The sequence below is a fragment of the Oncorhynchus masou genome, chromosome 3 (assembly GCF_036934945.1).
Source record: "Oncorhynchus masou masou isolate Uvic2021 chromosome 3, UVic_Omas_1.1, whole genome shotgun sequence".
NCBI lineage: Eukaryota > Metazoa > Chordata > Actinopteri > Salmoniformes > Salmonidae > Oncorhynchus > Oncorhynchus masou.
In genome coordinates this window covers 10,356,055-10,377,797 of record NC_088214.1, presented here as the reverse complement: position 1 = coordinate 10,377,797, position 21,743 = coordinate 10,356,055, and the positions used below count along the sequence as shown (strand labels likewise).

Sequence of the window (21,743 nt, the reverse complement as noted above, 5' to 3'; positions counted from 1 at the left end):
TAAAGGCCTGGGGGGCAGTGCCAGCTGGGTGCGTGGTGTCTGCTATTCGCTAAAGGCCAGAGGGGTGGGACCAGCTGGGTGAGTGGTGTCTGCTATTCGCTAAATGCCAGGGGGGTGGAACCAGCTGGGTGAGTGGTGTCTGCTATTTGCTAAAGGCCAGGGGGGTGGGACCAGCTGGGTGAGTGGTGTCTGCTATTTGCCAAAAGGCCAGGGAGCGGGACCAGCTGGGTGAGTGGTGTCTGCTAAAGGCCAGGGGGCGGGACAAGCTGGGTGAGTGGTGTCTGCTATTTGCTAAAGGCCAGGGGGGCGGGACCAGCTGGGTGAGTGGTGCCCCTCTTTTCCTCAATCCCTCCTCTCCTCCGTCCCTCCTCTCCTCCATCCCTCCTTCCCCCATCCCACCTCTCCTCCGTCCCTCCTCTCCTCTGTCCTTCTTCTCCTCCATCCCTCCTCTCCCCATCAATCAATCAATCAAATGTATTGAAAAAGCCCTTTTTACATCAGCTGATATCTCAAAGTGCTGAAACAGAAACCCAGCGTAAAACCCCAAACAGCAAGCAATGCAGGTGTAGAAGCCCAGCAGGGTCAGATAATAATAATCACAGTAGTTGTCGAGGGTGCAACAGGTCAGCACCTCAGGAGTAAATGTCAGTTGGCTTTTCATAGCCGATCATTAAGAGTATCTTTACAGCTCCTGCTGTCTCTAGAGAGTTGAAAACAGCAGGTCTGGGACAGGTAGCACGTCCGGTGAAGAGGTCAGGGTTCCATAGCCACAGGCAGAACAGTTGAAACTGGAGCAGCTGCACAACCAGGTGGACTGGGGACAGCAAGGAGTCATCATGCCAGGTAGTTCTGAGGCATGGTCCTAGGGCTCAGGTCCTCCGAGAGAGAGAGAAAGAAAGAAAGAGAATTGGAGAGCACATACTTAAATTCACACAGGACACCGGATAATACAGGAGAAGTACTCCAGATATAACAAACTGACCCTAGCCCCCGACACAAACTACTGCAGCATAAATACTGGGGGCTGAGACAGGAGGGGTCGGGAGACACTGTGGCCCCGTCCGATGATACCCCTGGACAGGGCCAACCAGGCAGGATATAACCCCACCCACTTTGCCAAAGCACAGCCCCCACACCACTAGAAGGATATCACCAACTTACCATCCTGAGACAAGGCCGAGTACAGCCCACGAAGATCTCCGCAACGGCACAACCCAAGGGGGGGCGCCAACCCGGACAGGAAGATCACGTCAGTGACTCAACCCACTCAAGTGACGCACCCCTCCTAAGGACGGCATGGAAGAGCCCCAGTAAGCCAGTGACTCAGCCCCTGTAATAGGGTTAGAGGCAGAGAATCCCAGTGGAAAGAGGGGAACCGGCCAGGCAGAGACAGCAAGAGACAGCCTTTCCGTTCACCTTCACACTCCTGGGCCAAACTACACTCAGTCATATGACCCACTGAAGAGATGAGTCTTCAATAAAGACTTAAAGATTGAGACCGAATCTGTGTGTCTCACATGGGTAGGCAGACCATTCCATAAAAATGGAGCTCTATAGGAGAAAGCCCTGCCTCCAGCTGTTTACTTAGAAATTCTAGGGACAATTCGGAGGCCTGCGTCTTGTGACCGTGGCGTATGTGTCGGTATGTACGGCAGGACTTAATCGGAAAGATGGGTAGGAGCAAACCCATGTAATGCTTTGTATGTTAGCAGTAGAACCTTGAAATCAGCCCTTGCCTTAACAGGAAGCCAGTGTAGAGAGGCTAGCACTGGAGTAATATGATCAAATGTTCTTGTCAAGATTCTAGCAGGCGTGTTTAGCATTAACTGAAGTTTATTTAGTGCTTTATCCGGGTAGCCGGAAAGTAGAGCATTGTTGTAGTCTAAACTATAAGTGACAAAAGCATGGATTCATTTTTCTGCATCATTTATGGACAGAAAGGTTTTGATTTTGGCGATGTCTTTTTAAGTCTAATACTACGGGTAATGGAGTCGCATACCACCCTGCATACCACTGCTGGCTTGCTTCTGAAGCGAAGCAGGGTTGGCCCTGGTCAGTTCCTGGATCAGAGACCAGATGCTGCTGGAAGTGGTGTTGGAGGGCCAGTAGGAGGCAGCATTCTTTCCTCTGGTCTAAAAAAATATCCCAATGCCCCCACACTGCCCTGTGTAGGGTGCCGTCTTTCGGATGGGACGTTAAACGGGTGTCCTGACTCTCTGAGGTCATTAAAGATCCCATGGCACTTATCGTAAGAGTAGGGGTGTTAACCCCGGTGTCCTGGCTAAATTCCCAATCTGGCTCTCAAACCATCACGGCCACCTAATAATCCCCAGTTTACAATTGGCTCATTCATCCCCCTCCTCTCCCCTGTAAATATTCCCCAGGTCATTGCTGCAAATGAGAATGTGTTCTCAGTCAACTTACCTGGTAAAATAACAGATAAATAAATAAAATTAAAAAAATTCTTGACTAGGGTGTTCAATTTGTCAGAGCTGATGGTGGGAGGCTTCGGCATCTCAGACCCTTAACGGGTGGAGGAGAGACCAGAGAAGACTGACTCATCCCTCTTCTCCCCCCATCCCTCCTCTCTCCGCCCCATCCCTCCTATCCCCCCCATCCCTCCTATCCCCCCATCCCTCCTATCCCCCCATCCCTCCTATCCCCCCATCCCTCCTATCCCCCCCCATCCCTCCTATCCCCCCCATCCCTCCTATCCCCCCATCCCTCCTATCCCCCCATCCCTCCTATCCCCCCCCATCCCTCCTATCCCCCCCATCCCTCCTATCCCCCCAACCCTCCTCACCCCATCCCTCCTCTCCGCCAGTCCCTCCCTCCCCCCTCCTCTCCGCCCCTCCTCTCCGCCCCTCCCTCCTCCTCTCCATCCCTCCTCTCCATCCCTCTCTCTGCCACATCCCGCCTCTCCATCCCTCCTCTCCGCCCCATCCCTCCTCTCCGCCCCATCCCTCCTCTCCATCCCTCCTCTCCGCCCCATCCCTCCTCTCCATCCCTCCTCTGCCCCGTCCCTCCCTCTCCCCCGTCCCTCCTCTCCGCCCCGTCCCTCCCTCTCCGCCCCGTCCCTCCTCTCCGCCCCCCCGTCCTCCTCTCTCCCCGTCCCTCCTCTCCGCCCCCCGTCCCTCCTCTCCGCCCCCCCGTCCCCCCTCTCCCCCGTCCCTCCTCTCCGCCCCGTCCCTCCTCTCCGCCCCGTCCCTCCTCTCTCCCCCCGTCCCTCCTCTCTCCCCCGTCCCCCTCCCTCCGCCCCGTCCCTCCCTCTCCCCCCCTCCCTCCTCTCCGCCCCGTCCCTCCCTCTCCCCCGTCCCTCCTCTCTCCCCCGTCCCTCCTCTCTCCCCGCCCCGTCCCTCCTCCTCCATCCCTCCTCTCCGCCCCATCCCTCCTCTCCATCCCTCCCTCTCTGCCCCGTCCCCTCTCCCCCGTCCCTCCTCTCTTCCCCGTCCCTCCTCTCTCCCCCGTCCCTCCTCTCCCCCCCTCTCCCCGTCCCTCCTCTCCCCCCCGTCCCTCCGCCCCGTCCCTCCTCTCCGCCCCGTCCCTCCGCCCCGTCCCTCCTCTCCGCCCCGTCTCTCCGCCCCCCGTCCCTCCTCTCTCCCCCCGTCCCTCCTCTCCGCCCCGTCCCTCCTCTCCGTCCCTCCTCCCTCCCCCCGTCCCTCCTCTCCGTCCCTCCTCTCCGCCCCGTCCCTCCTCTCTCCCCCTTCTCCCCCCGTCCCTCCTCTCCGCCCCGTCCCTCAGTGGGTTCCATCCGCCCCGTCCCTTTCTCCGTCCCTCCTCCCCCGTCCCTCCTCTCCGACCCCTATTCCCCCCCCTCTCCCCCTACCCTCCTACCCCATAAGGCTCTCCCAGGTCCCTCTAGTCCCCTATCTCCGCCCCGGAATCCCCGCCCTGCCCTCCTCCCCGCCCCGTCCCTCCTCCCCGCCCCGTCCCTGATTCAGCTGTAGTCTCCGTGGATGACTCCCTCCGACACAACAGTATCCTCTCCGTCCCTCCTTCTCCGACCCCTCCTTCCGCCCCATCCCTCCGTCCCGTCCCTCCTCTCCTTCCCCCGTCCCTCCCTCTCCGCCCCTCCTCTCCTCTCCGCCCGTCCCTCCTCTCCGCCCCGTGTGTGTCCCTCCGCCCCGTCCAGAGTTCCGCCCCGTCCCTCCCTCCGCCCCGTCCCCCTCTCCCCCCCCCCTTCCTCTCGACAAGTCCCGCAAGAAGCATGTCATTCCCCGCCCCCCTCTCCCCGTCCCATTCATATGTCCTCCCAGTTCTTCCCAGGTCCCCCTGTTTCAGACCCATACAGCCATGGCACTCCGCCCCCTAGAATGTGCAAATCAAATCAAATAAATCATTTTTAAAGCTCTTTTTACATCCCCCTGATATCTCAAAGTGCTGTACCGTCCCCCCTCTCAGCCTCCCCCCTCTCCGCCGTCCCAATCTCCGCCCGTCCCCACTCTCCGCCCTAGGTCCCCCTCCCCGCCCAGTCCCCCTCTCCGCCCCGAACCCTCTCTCCGCCCCCGTCCCTCTTCCGGCTGTGTCTCCGCCCCGTCCCCCCCTCTCCGCCCCCGTCCCCCTCTCCGCCCCGTCCGCCCCGTCCCCCTTCTCCGCCCCGTCCCTCTTCCGCCCCCTCCCTCCTCTCCCCCGTCCCTCCCTCCGCCCCGTCCCTCCTCTCTGCCCCGTCCCTCCTCTCTGCCCCGTCCCTCCTCTCCGCCCCGTCCCTCCTCTCCCCCCATTCTTCCTCTCCGCCCCATCCCTCCTCTCCCCCCATCCTTGAAGAGGGAGGGGGTAGGTCAGACACAACTGTAGGTTGGCATCCTTAAAGTGGGAGGGGTCAGAGGGTCAAGTCAGTGGGTTCCATGTAGGAAGTGGCTTTCATAGGCTTGCGTCCCATATGACACCCTATTCCCTATATAGTGCACTACTATACTACCCCATAAGGCTCAGGTCACAAGTAGTGCACTATATAGGGAATAGGCTGCCATATGGGGGACAAGCCTATAGACTGAACCAAGTGATTCAGCTGTAGTCTAGTGGATGACTCTCTAAGACACAACAGTATGCTGAAACCTCACTAACAACCCTCTGGGTTGACAGTGGGTTTGACAAGATCCATTGTCACGTGTGTGTGTATGTGTTTCTGCTCTCTTCCTGTAGTTTGGAGGGAACCAGTCTAAACCAGAGTTCACTGTTGACCTGAGAGGAGGATCTATAGAATGGGCTTCCAAGGACAAGTCCAGCAAGAAGCATGTCATTGAGGTGAGAGGGCTCTGACACTACAAAACATTCATATGTCCCCAGTTCTTTCAGGGCCACAACACTGTTTCAGACACATACAGCCATGGCACTATGGCTATAGAATGTGCAAATCAAATCAAATAAATCATTTTTAAAGCTCTTTTTACATCAGCTGATATCTCAAAGTGCTGTACAGAAACCCAGCCTAAAACCCCAAACGGCAAGCAATGCAGGTGTAGAAGCACGGTGACTAGGAAAAACTCCCTAGAAAGCAGGAACCTAGAGAGAGGAACCAGGCTCTGAGGGGTAACCAGTCCTCTTCTGGCTGGGTCGGGTGGAGATTAGAAACCTAGAGAGGAACCAGGCTCTGAGGGGTGACCTGTCCTCTTCTGGCTGTGTCGGGTGGAGATTAGAAACCTAGAGAGGAACCAGGCTCTGAGGGGTGGCCAGTCCTCTTCTGGCTGTGTCGGGTGGAGATTAGAAACCTAGAGAGGAACCAGGCTCTGAGGGGTAACCAGTCCTTTTCTGGCTGTGTCGGGTGGAGATTAGAAACCTAGAGAGGAACCAGGCTCTGAGGGGTAACCAGTCCTCTTCTGGCTGTGTCGGGTGGAGATTAGAACAGTGCGTGGCCATTAAGGCCAGATTGTTCTTCAAGATGTTCAAGTGTTCATAGATAACCAGCAGGGTCAAATAATGATCACAGTGGTTGTGGAGGGTACAACAGGTCAGCACCTCAGGAGTAAATGTCAGTTGGCTTTTGATAGCCGATCTTTCAGAGGTCGAGACAGCAGATGGGCTGAGGGTCGGGATGTGGAATTGGAGTGGGAGTGGAGTTTCTGGACAGGGGAAAGAAAGATTTAAAAAATTAAAGTCAAAATAAAACAAAAAGTAAGTTTGAAAGACACAGAGGAGCAGTGTTTTTACAGGTAATGCCTGTTTTCCTGAGGCAGATGTCGTGCAGGTGTTTTTGGCCGATACCGATATCCAATATTTTCCTTGCCCCCCAAAAAAACCTGATACCGATAACAATTTTTTTAAATGTTGTGACATTTTTAAGCATTCTAGTACATTTAAATAGTTAACACACACATGGATGCAGCAGTCTAAGGCACTTCATCTCAGTGCAAGAGGCATCACTACAGTCCCTGATTCGGATCCAGGCTGTATCACATCCGGCCGTGATTGGGAGTCCCATAGGGCGGCATACAATTGGCCCAGCGTCATCCGGGCCGTGATTGTAAATGAGAATTTGTTCTTAACTGACTTGCCTAGTTAAATAAAGTTTACACACACACACCACACTGACCAAAAGGTTATTTTGTTGACATTTACATATGTCCCCATTACCAGTAAAACATCATCAACATGATGTGTGATGCAAATGAATACAAATAGTAGAATTATGCCATAATTTAATAGATCATGCTAAACGAGGTTGGAATGTTATATAAAATCAACAAAAGACAATAATTTGTTCATTTGACAAAAATCTGTTGAAATCACACTGGATGTATTATACTTTAGAGTTGCATTGGGGGTAAACTTATTTCACTGTACAGCCTTACCTATAGATTGTGGATCAATGACATGGAGTATCAGTCTACTCAGTGACACATTAGCATCGTAGCTCTTATTGTTGTCAACCTATGTGTACTGAACACTATTCCAGAGGACAAACAATAGTGTGTGGATGTTTTGGAGTCTGATAACTCTGAGGGGGACGTTGGGTTAAAATATCTTGGGTATTGAGTAGACTGATACCCCGTTTCATTGATCCCCAATCCTCAGGTAAAACTGTACAGTGCAATATGAATGTCAATACACAGCATAGGCTGACTGGGGAGGTCATTTCACACGATCACTGTCCCGCGATAAGAGCTACAACGCTAGTATTTACGTAAACTCTTCACAGTAGTGTTCTGTGGGTGTCACCGACTAGACTGATACCCAATTTCATTGCTCCACATTCCAACCTTGTTTAACATTATCTAGTCTAAATATGGCATGATTCCACCAATTGTAACCTCCTGTATCCACTTTCAAATATGGGCTTTTATTTTGAAGGCAAACCGCAAATTCCACTATTGTGCTTAATACTTATTGTGGCTAGCTTCACAACACAAAACCCAGTCCGGTCGGGCCTCACTAGCCAGATGAAGCTAGCTGGCTGCTTATAACGTTAACTTTGGGCAACAGGGTTAAGTAGCTGGCTAGCTATTTATTTTCATGAACTGAAGTTTAATTTCAATAGGTGAACAACAAGTCGGTACCTAGCTAATACTTACAAAGATTCCTAAATCATTGCTAAGAATAGTGAAAATGACTGCGGTTTCTACTGGTCATTGTTTTCAGGCGTGTTGTATTGGTAATAGCCAGGTACCAAACTAAAGCTAACTAGCTTCCCCAGAAGTTGCGGTCGAACAAATAATCCTTTATTACCAACGCGGTATTGGTAACACATCGTTCTTGGCCGGTGTTTTGCTTGTTTGCAGACCTTTTTGTACAGCTTTGACAGGGCTACTGATAGTAGTGGTGGCACTTGGCTTGCACGTGCAAATTCAGCACACACAACATTCTATAATTTGACGTGTCAAATTAAAAGCTTAGTTAACACGTCAAATAGTGTTATTGTCAAATAGTGTTATTGTCAAATAGTGGTATTATCAAATAGTGGTATTGTCAAATAGTGTTATTGTCAAATAGTGTTATTGTCAAATAGTGTTATTGTCAAATAGTGTTATTGTCAAATAGTGGTATTTGCCATATCTTTAACGACCCAAACGTTCCATGGGAGGTCGTGAAGCGAATAGCAGTGACGCTTTCACTGTGTAACTCCGGAAGGGCAACATCTGAACAATGGCGCACTTGGTAACGTTGGTAACGGTAGTGTGTCCTGGTGCTCGACCAGTCGTCAAAGCCAACATCACCCACGACAGAGAACGGTTGATTTGTCAAGGACAATGCATTCCGTTATCTTGGATTTTGTTTGAGTTGTCTCGCGGAACTTTTCTTACTCTTTCAAATGACTCGTCTTGTTGACTGCTCGATCCACACAGCAGACATTGTGGGCAAGGTTAGGAATGCTGTGTTGAACGTGTAGCGCAAAATTTTGAATTATGTCATGTACCTACGTTATATAGGTGGCAAGGCAGCTTTGACATCGGTTTTTCACATTAAACTAGACATCGAGTCGATACTGATATGTTCACCGATATATCGTGCATCCCTAGTAAATAGTGCCATACATGCACTCAACATATTCAGTTGGCCTTGCTGATATGATTTTTGTTGTCCTTGTTGTCATTTAGTATTTTGCTTAGTTGTTTTCAGTTTTCTTTTGTCTTTCTCTTTTTTCTCTTTTGTTCATTTTGTTGGTTGTTGGTGCATTGGGGGGGGGTGGTTCTCTGGGAACTGTGGGGGGGGGGTCTCGGATGGTAGAGGGGCAGCTCTCTGGGAACTGTGGGGGGGGGTCTCGGATGGTTGAGGGGCAGCTCTTTGCGAACTGTGGAGGGGTCTCGGATGGTTGAGGGGCAGCTCTTTTGGAAACTGTGGGGGGGTCTCGGGTGGGAGGGGCAGGAAACTTGGGGGGATCTTGGATGGCTGAGGAGCAGCTCTTTGGAACTGTGGGGGAGGGGGGTCTTGCATGGCTGAGGAGCAGCTCTTTGGGAACTGTGGGGGGAGGGGGGTCTTGGGTGGCTGAGGGGCAGCTCTTTGGGAACTGTGGGGGAGGGGGTGTCTTGGATGGTTGAGGGGCAGCTCTTTGGGAACTGTGGGGGGAGGGGGGGGTCTTGGATGGTTGAGGGGCAGCTCTTTGGGAACTGTGGGGGGAGGGGGGGTCTTGCATGGTTGAGGGGCAGCTCTTGGAGAACTGTTAGAGGATCTTGGAGGGCTGGTGGCCTGGCGGTTGGGAACTTGGGCCGGTGGCCGATGGATTGCTGGTTCGGGTCCCCGTTATTTAACTTTTGGGAGATCTGTCAACGTGCCCTTGAGCTGGGTGTTGACCCTGGTTGCTTCTGTGTTTCGCTCTGGGTGGGACTCTGTTAGATGACTAATGTGATGTAGTTGTTGAGCGGCTATACTGCAAGTAGATTGTATGTTTTAAATATTCAATAAAAAATAAAACTTCTTGTTCTCTTTGCAGGTGAAAACCCATCAGAGTACAGAGCTGCTGATCCAGTCAGAGAATGACGGCGTCATCAATGACTGGTACAGGGCACTGATGGACACCATCAGCACACACGTGAGTCTGGACACACACACACACACACTTGTCTGATTTGTACAGCAGTTCCACATCTATCCACTAAGTGGCAGAGTTGTCATGTTTAGTCATTTGGCCAGTCCAAAGGTAGCCTACCTGTTCCTATGTGTTCTTGACTGTCCCCTTTGTGCATCTGTCTGTCTGTGTGTGTGTGTGTGTGTGTTACCTGCCTTTCTGTAGGCCTGGGAGTCAGATGAGGCCATAGAGGAGGACATGCCAGAGTCTCCTGGAGCAGAGAAACAAGACAAGGAGAAAGAGCACAGAGACTCCAAGAAGAGCCGAGGTCAGAGCATCATGTCTGTCTGAGACCACTCCTCTTAGTCTACTAAGGATGTTTCTGTTCATCATTATAGGTCAGCAGTCCAGGTCTAAAAGATCACTCAATGGAGAACCTCTAGAAAATAGATTTTTAGTCCAGGACTAGGCTTGAATTGTGTTCGGGAAACTGTCCCTATGTGTGTCAGGTTGTTAAGTCATCTCCCGTTGTCATTGGTCTGTAGCCATGAAGAGTTCCACCAGTATGGACGCGTCGGACAACAAGAAGACCAGAATCAAGCTGAAGAAGTTTCTGACACGTAGACCCACTCTGCAGACAGTCAGAGACAAGGGCTACATCAAAGGTATTACAACGAACAGTAGGGGTTGGGGACGGTGTTCATTTTCCCAGAATCCCCAGGTTGGAAGAGGAAATAAACAGAACATCTAGAAGCTTCCAACCTGGATTTCTGGGAAACCTGGACAGTTACCAGACGGTCAGTGGATAAGGGCCTGTTGTTTTCCAGTAGTGGAGTACTTTGGACCTCTGTAATAATAACCCTGTTGATGGCTGTGTGTCTTAGACCAGGTGTTTGGCTGCAGTCTGAGTGACCTCTGTCATAGAGAGAACACGGCCGTGCCAAGCTTCGTCACGATGTGCATCGACCACGTGGAAAACAACGGTAGGTGTGCTTCTCCTGTCTGAATGTGTCTGACTCAGTTGTCTCTCACTGTAACAGTGGTGTGGTGAGTTGAATGTCTGACTCAGATGTCTGTCCCTGGCAACAGGGATTCGAGCCCGGCTCGGCCGTCTGTTGGTGTCCTTAAATCCTTTCTGTGTCCCTCTGTATCCATCACCATGTTTTCCCCACCTTCATTTAACCAGTTAGGCCAGTTGAGAACAAGTTCCCATTTACAACTGCGACCTGGCCAAGATAAAGCAAAGCAGTGCGACACAAACAACAACACAGAGTTACACAAGGAATAAACAAACTTTGGGTCAATAATATAGTAGAAAACGACAATATACAGTGTGTGGAAATGAGGTAGGATAATGGAGGTAAGGCAATAAATAGGCCGTAGTGGCGAATTAATTACAATATAGCAATTAAACACTGGAGTGATAGATGTGCAGAAGATGAGTGAACAAGTAGAGATACTGGGGTGCAAAGGAGCAAAAATAAATAAAATAGATAACAGTATGGGGATGAGGTAGTTGGATGGGCTATTTACAGATGGGCTATGTACAGGTGCAGTGATCCGTGAGCTGCTCTGACAGCTGGTGCTTAAAGCTAGTGAGGGAGATATGAGTCTCCAGCTTCAGTGATTTTTGCAGTTTGTTCCAGTCATTGGCAGCAGAGAACTGAAAGGAAAGGAGGAATTGGCTTTGGGGATGATCAGTGAGATATACCTGCTGGAGCGCGTGCTACGGGTGGGTGCTGCTATGGTGACCAGTGAGCTGAGATAAGGCGGGGCTTTACCTAGCAAAGACTTACAGATGACCTGGAGCCAGTGGGTTTGGCGACGAATATGAAGCGAGGGCCAGCCAATGAGAGCATACAGGTCGCAGTGGTGGGTTGTGTATGGGGCGTTGGTGACAAAACGGATGGCTCTGTGATAGACTGCATCCAATTTGCTGAGTAGAATGTTGGAGGCTATTTTGTAAATGACATCACCGAAGTCAAGGATCGGTAGGATAGTCCATTTTATGAGCATATGTTTGGCAGCGTGAGTGAAGGACGCTTTGTTGTGAAATAGGAAGCTGATGCTAGATTTGATTTTAGATTGGAGATGCTTAATGTGAGTCTGGAAGGAGAGTTTACAGTCTAACCACACACCTAGGTATTTGTAGTTGTCCACATATTCTAGGTCAGAACCCCCCAGAGTAGTGATGGGCGGGCAGGTGTGGGCAGCGATCGGTTGAAGAACATGCATTTAGTTTTACTTGCATTTAAGAACAGTTGGAGGCCACAGAAGGAGAGTTGTATGTCATTGAAGCTTGTCTGGAGGTTAGTTAACACAGTGTCCAAAGAAGGGCCAGAAGTATACAGAATGGTGTCGTCTTCGTAGAAGTGGATGAGAGAATCACCAGCAGCATTAGCGACATCATTGATGTATACAGAGAAAAGAGTCGGCCTGAGAATTGAATCATTTGGCACCCCCACTGAGACTGCCAGAAGTCCAGACAACAGGCCCTCCGTTTTGACACTGAGCTCTATCAGAGAAGTAGTTGGTGAACCAGGCAAGGCAAACATTTGAGAAACCAAGGCTGTTGAGTCTGCCGATAAGAATGTGGTGATTGACAGAGTCGAAAGCCTTGGCCAGGTCGATGAATACGGCTGCACAGTATTGTCTCTTATTGATGGCAGTTATGAAATTGTTTAGGATCTTGAGCGTGGCTGAGATGCACCGATGACCAGCTCGGGAAAACAGATTTTATAGCGGAGAAGGTATGGTGGGATTCGAAGTGGTCGGTGATCTGTTTGTCAACTTTGCTTTCGAAGACCTTAGATAGGTAGGATAGATATACTTCAGCTTTCCAATCTTTAGGGATCTCAGACGATATGAAAGAGAGTTTGAACAGGCTAGTAATGGGAGTTGCAACAATTTCGGCAGATAATTTTATAAAGAGAGGGTCCAGATTGTCTAGCCCGGCTGATTTGTAGGGGTCCAGATTTTGCAGCTCTTTCAGAAAATCAGCTATTTGGGTGAAGGAGAAATGGGGGGGCTTGGGCAAGTTGCTGTGGGGGGTGCAGGGCTGTTGGCCGGGGTAGGGGTAACCAGGTGGAAAGCATGGCCGTTTGACAGTGATGAGCGTGTGGGAGGTGGAACTAAAGAGTTAACTAAGGCAGCCTCTAGTGAAATAAGGCGATAATTACTAACCAAGACAGGAATGGACAAGGCATATTGACATTCGGGCCGGAGACATGGCGATTCAGACAGCTAGCGGGTCGGGGCTAGCAGAAGGGCCTTAGAGGGACGTCTCGAAGGAAGAAAGTCTGTTGTAGCCCCCGTGCTGTTACGTCTGCAGACCAGTCGTTGTGGATCAGCAGGGCTCCGTGTTGTAAAAGGGTCCAAGCCAATTGGCAGAATAGGTATAATGGCCAAAGAATTAGTCCGATGGGCCTCTTAAGCTAACAGTCCGATATGCTCTATACAGCTAGCGGGCCGCGGCTAGCAGGTGGGCATTCAGGGGACGTCGCGACGGAGGAGCCCATTGATAAACCCCCTCGGGTGCATTACGTCGGAAGTCCAGTCGTGATGGGTCGGCGGGGGTCCAGTCGTGATGGGTCGGCGGGGGTCCAGTCGTGATGGGTCGGCGGGGTCCAGTCGTGATGGGTCGTGATGGGTCGCGGGGGTCCAGTCGTGATGGGTCGGCGGGGGTCCAGTCGTGATGGGTCGGCGGGGGTCCAGTCCTGATGGGTCGGCGGGGGTCCAGTCCTGATGGGTCGGCGGGGGTCTAGGCTGATTGGCAAAATAGGTATTGTAGCCCAAGGAGTGGCTGATGGACCTCGTCGGCTAGCCGGAAGATGGGCCTAGCAAGGCTAGCTCCAGGCTAACTGGTTCTTGCTTCGGGACAGAGAGTGGCCACTCGGATAGCAGCTAGCTAGCTGCGATAATCCAGGTGAAAAGGTTCAGAGCTTGCGGTAGGAATCCGGAGATATGGAGGAAAATATGTCCGATTTGCTCTGGTTTGAGTTGCGCTGTGCAGACTGGAGAGAGTTGACCGGGCTAATGGTAGCTGATGACCACTAGCTGGCTACTAGCTAGTAGCTAGTTAGCTGGTTAGCTTCTGTTGGGGTACTGGTTCAGAAGTAAAGAAATAGCAGATCCATACCGCATTTGGTGAGGCAGATTGCAGGAGAGTATGTTGAAGTTGAAAAATAAAAAATATATGCTAAGAAAAAATATATGAAAAGATATATACATGGGACAAGACGAGGACACCATCTTGGATCACATGTCCTATGAAACACAGTAACTAAATATGTAAGGGTATCAGAACGTCGATCTCCTTTATAAAACTGTGAATGGTTGTGTGATGGTGCTCTTCTGTGTTCCTCGGTCTGAAGCTCTGAATGTGGATGGGCTGTACAGAGTGAGTGGGAACCTGGCTGTCATCCAGAAACTACGCTTCGCTGTCAATCATGGTAGGTGCTACTGTGTTCTCTCTCCATTGTCAATCATGGCAGGTACTACTGATACTACTGTCCTCTCTCTTCACTCTCTCGTCACTGTCAATAGAAAATGGTCAGAAGAAATGGCAGCAGTTTTACGGGCGCCTAACCAATTGTGTTATTATGTGTTTTTTTCGAGTTATTTCTTATTTTGTACATAATGTTTCTGCCATCGTGTCTTATGCCAAAAAAGAGCTTCTTGATATCAGGACAGCGATCAGTCACCTCCGGTTAGACAAAGATTTTTTTCCTCAACAAGCAGAACTCACAGGATGTACTTCAGACACCCGACAAGGCCGACATCCCCGTCATTGTCAAGAAAAAGAGACGCAGGTACAGAGGACACAGGGCGAGGTTTCCTTGTAAGGATCCACCGACGGCGAGTGGGAAATCTGCCTTTACCATCAGTATTACTTGCCAACGTACTATCATTGGACAATGAATTAGACGAGGTACGATCACAAGTATCCTACCAAAGGGACAAAAAAACTGTAATATATATTTTGCCCGCCTGAAGTAGAGTATCTCATGATAAGCTGTAGACCACACTATTTGCCAAGACAGTTTTCATCTGTATTTTTTGAGGCTGTTTATTTACCACCACAGCCGGATGCTGGCACTAAGACCGCACTCAGTCAGCTGTACAAGGAAATAAGCAAACAGGAAACCGCTCAGCCAGAGGTAGCGCTCCTAGTGGCCAGGGACTTTAATGCAGGGAAATTTAAATCAGTTTTACTGAATTTCTATCAGCATGTTAAATGCTCAACGAGAGGGAATTCTAGATCACCTTTACTCCACACACAGAGATGTGTACAAATCTTTCCCTCGCCCTCCATTTGACAAGTCTGACCATAATTCTATCCTCCTGATTCCTGCTTACAAGCAAAAATTAAAGCAGGAAGCACCAGTGACTCGGTCTATAAAAAAAGTGGTCAGATGAAGCAGATGCTAAACTACAGGACTGTTTTGCTATCACAGACTGGAACATGTTCCGGGATTCTTCCGATGGCATTGAGGAGTACACCATCAGTCACTGGCTTTATCAATAAGTGCATCGAGAACGTCGTCCCCACAGTGACTGTACATACATAACCCAACCAGAACCCATGGATTACAGGCAACATTCTCACTGAGCTGAAGGGTAGAGCTGCCGCTTTCAAGGTGCGGGACTCTAACCCAGAAGCTCATAAGAAATCCTGCTTTGCCCTCCGACGAACCATCAAACAGGTAAAACGCCAATACACGGCTAAGATTGAATCGTACTACACCGGCTCCGACGCTCGTCGGATGTGGCAGGGCCTGCAAACTATTACAGACTACAAAGGAAGCACAGCCTCGAGCTGCCCAGTGACACGAGCCTACCAGACGTGCTAAATCACTTTTATGCTCGCTTTGAGGAAAGCAACACTGAGGCATGCATGAGAGCATCAGCTGTTCCGGGCGACTGTGTGATCACATTCTCTGTAGCCGACGTGAGTAAGACTTTTATACAGGTCAACATTCACAAGGCCACTGGGCCAGACGGATTACCAGGACGTGTGATCTGGGCATTTTCTGACCAACTACGAGGTGTCTTCACTGACATTTTCAACATGTCCCTGATTGAGTCTGTAATACCAACATGTTTTAAGCAGACCACCATAGTCCCTGTGCCCAAGAACACTAAGATAACCTGCCTAAATGACTACAGACCCATAGCACTCAGGTCTGTGGCCATGAGCCATAAGACTCCTGAACAGGTAATGAAATGGCTACCCGGACTATTTACATTGTGTGCCCCCCCCTCCCCCATTATTGCCTTGCTACTGTTATTTTCACTGTCTTTTTATTGTTTACAAAAATATATGTATTTCCTTGTTCTATCTATTGTTTTCCTAATACATATTCTTTACTTAAAAATTGCACTGTTGGTTAGAGCTTGTAAGAAAGCATTTCACTGTAAGGTGTAAAGTGTTTAATTCGGCTTACATGACAAATAAACTTAGATTTGATCATGGTACCACATGGTACCACTGCTACTGTCCCCTCTTTCTGTATACTGACAGCCTGAGTATGCATGGACCTGAAGTACACTGAATAACCCTGTGTGTGTGTGTGTGTGTGTGCGTGTGTGTGTGCGTGCGTAGATGAGAAGGTGAACCTGGAGGAAGGGAAGTGGGAGGACATCCATGTGATTACAGGAGCGTTGAAGATGTTCTTCAGAGAGCTGCCTGAACCCCTCTTCACATATGGATTATTCCATGACTTTGTCAACTCCATCAGTGAGTACATAATAATCCCATTGGTTTTATTATGAGTACAATAACAACAACAAATACACATCCTGGCTACTCCATTTTAATATAGTTGAATTCTTTACTTCATTAGCGTCCATCTATATTTCTACTTCTGTACTACTAAATGTAGTAAATGTTATATTTATCCACTGGGGGGCGCTACACCACATTAAAGGTTAGGAAATGGGAATCGCCCGGTGTGTTGTTGTTCTTCCTGCTAAACAGGAAGGGACAAGCTGAAGTTGTCCAATGAGAGAAGCTTTTTTTCTTTATCGGTTGCAAAACGTTTTGCTACAGTATTCAGTATTTCTGTCTGCTCAACAGAGATCCCAGACAACAAGCAGCGTGTCCAGTCCATCAAGGAGCGGGTCAAACAGTTGCCAAAACCCAATCAGGACACTATGCAGGTCCTCTTCAAACACCTCAGGAGGTTAGTCAACCTGCACAGTTAACTAAATGACAATATAATCTCATTGTGTTAGCCTCATTCATTTGGAGACACTGGGTTGCAAAAACACTATGCAGGTCCTCTTCAAACACCTCAGGAGGTTAGTCAACCTGCACAGTTAACTAAATGACAATATAATCTCATTGTGTTAGCCTCATTCATTTGGAGACACTGGGTTGCAAAATCCTTTTAACTTTCCCCAAATACCCAGGTTTTCCAAATATATTTATGTAAAGTTCAATGCTAGAGCCTCTTGCTCTCAATGCAAATATGAAGTTGTTCTTAATTGACCTGCCTGGTTAAATGCCTGGGGCGGCTGGGTAGCCTGGTGGTTAGAGCATTGGACTAGTAACCAGAAGGTTGCAAGTTCAAATCCCTGAGCTGACAAGGTACCAATCTGTCGTTCTGCCCCTGAACAGACAGTTAACCCACTGTTCCTAGGCCATCATTGAAAATAAGAATTTGTTCTTAACTGTCTTGCCTAGTTAAAAAATGGTTTAAAAATTAATAAATACAAACTTGTTCTCTATCCACTGAGTGATTGAGTTTTAGCTATATGGTGCTACATCTATAATGACATAGCTGTTCGCTATAATGCTCCTCTATCTGCTGGGTGATTGAGTTTAAGCTACAGTGAGGGGGAAAAAATATTTGATCCCCTGCTGATTTTGTACGTTTGCCCACTGACAAAGAAATTGTCTATATTTTTAATGGTAGGTTTATTTGAACAGTGAGAGATGGAATAACAACAAAATAATCCAGAAAAATGCATGTCAAAAATGTTATAAATTGATTTGCATTTTAATGAGGGAAATAAGTATTTGACCCCCTCTCAATCAGAAAGATTTCTGGCTCCCAGGTGTCTTTTATACAGGTAATGAGCTGAGATCATGAGCACACTCTTAAAGGTACTGCTCATAATCTCAGCTTGTTACCTGTATAAAAGACACCTGTCCACAGAAGCAATCAATCAATCAGATTCCAAACTCTCCACCATGGCCAAGACCAAAGCTCTCCAAGGATGTCAGGGACAAGATTGTAGACCTACACAAGGCTGGAATGGGCTACAAGACCATCGCCAAGCAGCTTGGTGAGAAGGTGACAACAGTTGGTGTGATTATTCGCAAATGAACTGTCAATCTCCCTCGGCCTGGGGCTCCTTGCAAGATCTCACCTAGTAGAGTTGCAATGATCATGAGAACGATAAAGGAATCAGCCCAGAACTACACTGGAGGATCTTGTCAATGATCTCAAGGCAGCTGGGACCATAGTCACCAAGAAATCAATTGGTAACCCACTACGCCGTGAAGGACTGAAATCCTGCAGCGCCCGCAAGGTCCCCCTGCTCAAGAAAGCACATATACATGCCATCTGAAGTTTGCCATTGAACATCTGAATGATTCAGAGGACAACTGGGTGGAAGTGTTGTGGTCAGATGAGACCAAAATGGAGCTCTTTGGCTTCAATTCAACTCGCCGTGTTAGGAGGAGGAGGAATGCTGCCTATGACCCCAAGAACACCATCCCCACCGTCAAACATGGAGGTGGAAACATTATGCTTTGGGGGTGTTTTTCCGCTAAGGGGACAGGACAACTTCACCGCATCAACAGGATGATGGATGGGGCCATGTACCGTCAAATATTGGGTGAGAACCTCCTTCCCTCAGCCAGGGCATTGAAAATGGGTCGTGGGTGTGTATTCCAGCATGACAATGACCCAAAACACACGGCCAAGGTAACAAAGAAGTGGCTCAAGAAGAAGCACATTAAGGTCCTGGAGTGGCCTAGCCAGTCTCCAGACCTTAATCCCATAGAACATCTGTGGAGGGAGCAGCAGGTTTGAGTTGCCAAACGTCAGCCTCGAAACCGTAATGACTTGGAGAAGATCTGCAAAGAGGAGTGGGACAAAATCCCTCCTGAGATGTGTGCAAACCTGGTGGCCAACTACAAGAAAGGTCTGACCTCTGATTGCCACCAAGTACTAAGTCATGTTGTGTAGAGGGGTCAAATACTTATTTCCCTCATTAAAATGCTAATCGATTTATAACATTTTTGACATGCATTTTTCTGGATTTTTTTGTTGTTATTCTGTCTCACTGTACAAATAAACCTATCATTAATTATAGACTGATCATTTCTTTGTCAGTGGGCAAACATACAAAATCAGCAGGGGATCAAATACTTTTTTCCCTCACTGAATATATTACTTCTATACTGATATAGCTGTTAGCTATAAGTCTCCTCTCTGTCCATATATAATGATATAGCTGTTAGCTATAAGTCTCCTCTCTCTGTCCATATATAATGATATAGCTGTTAGCTGTAATGCTCCTCTCTCTGTCCATATATAATGATATAGCTGTTAGCTATAAGTCTCCTCTCTCTGTCCATATATAATAATATAGCTGTTAGCTGTAATGCTCCTCTCTCTGTCCATATATAATGATATAGCTGTTAGCTATAATGCCCCTCTCTCTGTCCTCAGGGTGATTGACCACAGCGAGGAAAACCGTATGACGACCCAGAGCGTGGCCATAGTGTTTGGCCCCACCCTCCTCAGACCCGAGACAGAGACGTGGAACATGGCGGTCCACATGGTCTATCAGAACCAGATAGTAGAGCTCATCCTGCTGGAGTACGAGGGCATCTTTAGGTAGACACCAAAGGGGTGACCTTTCCCCTGGGTACAGATCTAGGATCAGTTTCCCTTCCCACCCAATCATAACCTTAACCATTAGTGGAGGAAATGCTAAACTGACCCAAGATCAGCGTCTAGGTGCAACTTCACCCTACACTGGTAGAGACGGGAGGTAATGTTCACTAGGAACAACACGGAAGCTAACGGGATGAAACGGAGAGGGACTTTGTGAACTTGTCCAATAAGAAACACTTGTTTTCGTTTTACGTTGTCAAATACTTCGTAACGTTGTGCTGTAATGACTCCAACCCAGGCCTCCTCTCTGAACACCATCACCACCATGACAATGCAGAGCTCTCAACCCAAACCCAGGAGAGACCGGTCCAACTCACCAACCTCTAACCCGAAGTCATTCACGCCTCAGAATCCATCTCCCGCCAACCAAACCTGTAAAACAAGGACTTATTATACACAACCAATAAACCCTAGTTGAGACTCTTAGCAGCCAACATGGAAGATGCTCCTCTCTCCATGGCTGCTTTGTGGGACATTCTGAAAAAGCCAACATCCAATCCTGACTGTCCATTCACAGGATTACTATGATCCCTCTCCTCTAAAGTACAGACTCTCTCTCCTCAGTGAAGCAGTCCGTTCTACACACTGGCTGTGTCTGACGTGGCTCACTACTCACTATGAAGTGCACTATGTAGGGAATAGGGTGCCATTTTGGGACGCAAGCCACCGACTCATGGTTTTACTTCAGCCATCGTACCAAAACTATTCTGCTTCTCTGGTTTTCAGAAGAAATCTTCTCCAATCAGTCAGATTTCAACTTAAATACAGAACTGGTCCTCTGACTGATGGTGAATAAGGCAACCATTAATAAATGAACGTTCTGTTGAATAATATGTACAGCTTTAGTGTGTTGTGTGTCAAATGGCACCCTATTCCCTTTGTAGTGCACTATAAAGGGAATGAACAGGGTAACATTTTGGACGCACCTCTGTGTGTGTGTGTGTGTGTGTGTGTGTGTGTGTGTGTGTGTGTGTGGATGAGAAGGTGAACCTGGAGGAAGGGATTGACTGACTGGAAATATGTTGTACAGATGTTTGATAGTAATTATGTCTTGACGGTGAGCGTTAGAAACTTGGGGAAACAATCACTAACGTAATAAGATTTGTTCCATAACGTAGACTGATTGTGTAAAAAAAAAAATCTAAAATAATCATTTAGGGTTGAAAAATTCCGGTAACTTTGCTAAAATTCCCAGATTTCCCCCAAATCACTGTTGGGAAGATTCCCTGGATATTCTGCATATTCACTCCAGATCCAGGGAACATTCCAACCAGGATTTCTGGAAAACCTGGGGGGAATTTGGGGAAAGTTAATGTAATTTAGCAACCCAAGAACTACTTACTATATGACCTGGGGTTGTGGAAGTTTACCTGAGTTGTGGGTAAATGACACATTCTGAATGTAATTATTTTCCAAACTAACTGCTGTTCATGACTTCTTTGTCTAATTGGAATAAAGGCCTCCATTGAGACCCAGTAAAACTCGTGTCACTTGTTTTCTCCTCTTTTGTCTGACACACACACACACACACACACACACACACACACACAAGCACTGATACCATCAATGAAAAAAACACAAAGGTCTTTCTGGTAGGGCTTGTTGACCCTGGAGTTTATGAAGCAGCAAATTTCTACTTGACCTTTTGGGATAGAACATTTCATGAAACTATTTGTTTACTGACATAACTAATGATTTGAATACATTTTCTTGATGTAATACCACATTAAACCAAAAGGCAAATGAATATCAGTACAAGTTCAGTCCTTGAAATACACTTATTGGCAATATTATACTGTAGCTACAACATTTGATGAATAAATGCAGATTCTCTCAATTCTGTCAGGAATTTTTCCTGCTGTTCCCGGAAGACGAGTGAACACTTGTGTAATAAAGTACCTAGAAGACTAGTGAACACTGTGTTGTGTAATAAAGTACCTGTTAGACTAGTGAACACTGTGTTGTGTAATAAAGTACCTAGAAGACTAGTGAACACTGTGTTGTGTAATGAAGTACCTAGAAGACTAGTGAACACTGTTGTGTAGTAAAGTACCTGTTAGACTAGTAGACACTGTGTTGTGTAATAAAGTACCTGTTAGACTAGTGGACACTGTGTTGTGGAATAAAGTACTTAGAAGACTAGTGAACACTGTGCTGTGTAATAAAGTACCTGTTAGACTAGTGAACACTGTGTTGTGTAGTAAAGTACCTAGAAGACTTACTACACATACTGTGTTTTCTAGTAAAGTACAGAGAAGACTAGTGAACACTGTTTTCTAGTAAAGTACCTAGAAGACTAGTGAACACTTGTGTAATAAAGTACCTGTTTGACTAGTGAACACTGTGTTGTCTAGTAAAGTACCTAGAAGACTAGTGAACACTGTGTTGTG

The 21,743-nt window shown here is 48.1% G+C and overlaps 1 protein-coding gene across 11 annotated transcripts in view; it reads left to right on the top strand.

The window, feature by feature from the left end:
- Window positions 1-20,838, top strand: part of LOC135509736 (rho GTPase-activating protein 12-like) — a 128,409-nt gene extending 107,571 nt beyond the window's left edge. For all 11 annotated transcript variants that reach the window (XM_064930649.1, XM_064930640.1, XM_064930677.1 and 8 more), the window contains 9 exons: window positions 5,143-5,244; window positions 9,365-9,463; window positions 9,665-9,767; window positions 9,985-10,104; window positions 10,324-10,422; window positions 13,813-13,890; window positions 16,044-16,178; window positions 16,518-16,623; window positions 19,126-20,838. In XM_064930649.1, the coding sequence (XP_064786721.1) occupies window positions 5,143-5,244; window positions 9,365-9,463; window positions 9,665-9,767; window positions 9,985-10,104; window positions 10,324-10,422; window positions 13,813-13,890; window positions 16,044-16,178; window positions 16,518-16,623; window positions 19,126-19,297 (1,014 nt within the window). In that variant the 3' untranslated portion in view covers window positions 19,298-20,838. The remainder of the gene's footprint in view (window positions 1-5,142; window positions 5,245-9,364; window positions 9,464-9,664; window positions 9,768-9,984; window positions 10,105-10,323; window positions 10,423-13,812; window positions 13,891-16,043; window positions 16,179-16,517; window positions 16,624-19,125) is intronic.
- The last annotated feature ends 905 nt before the right edge of the window (window positions 20,839-21,743 follow it).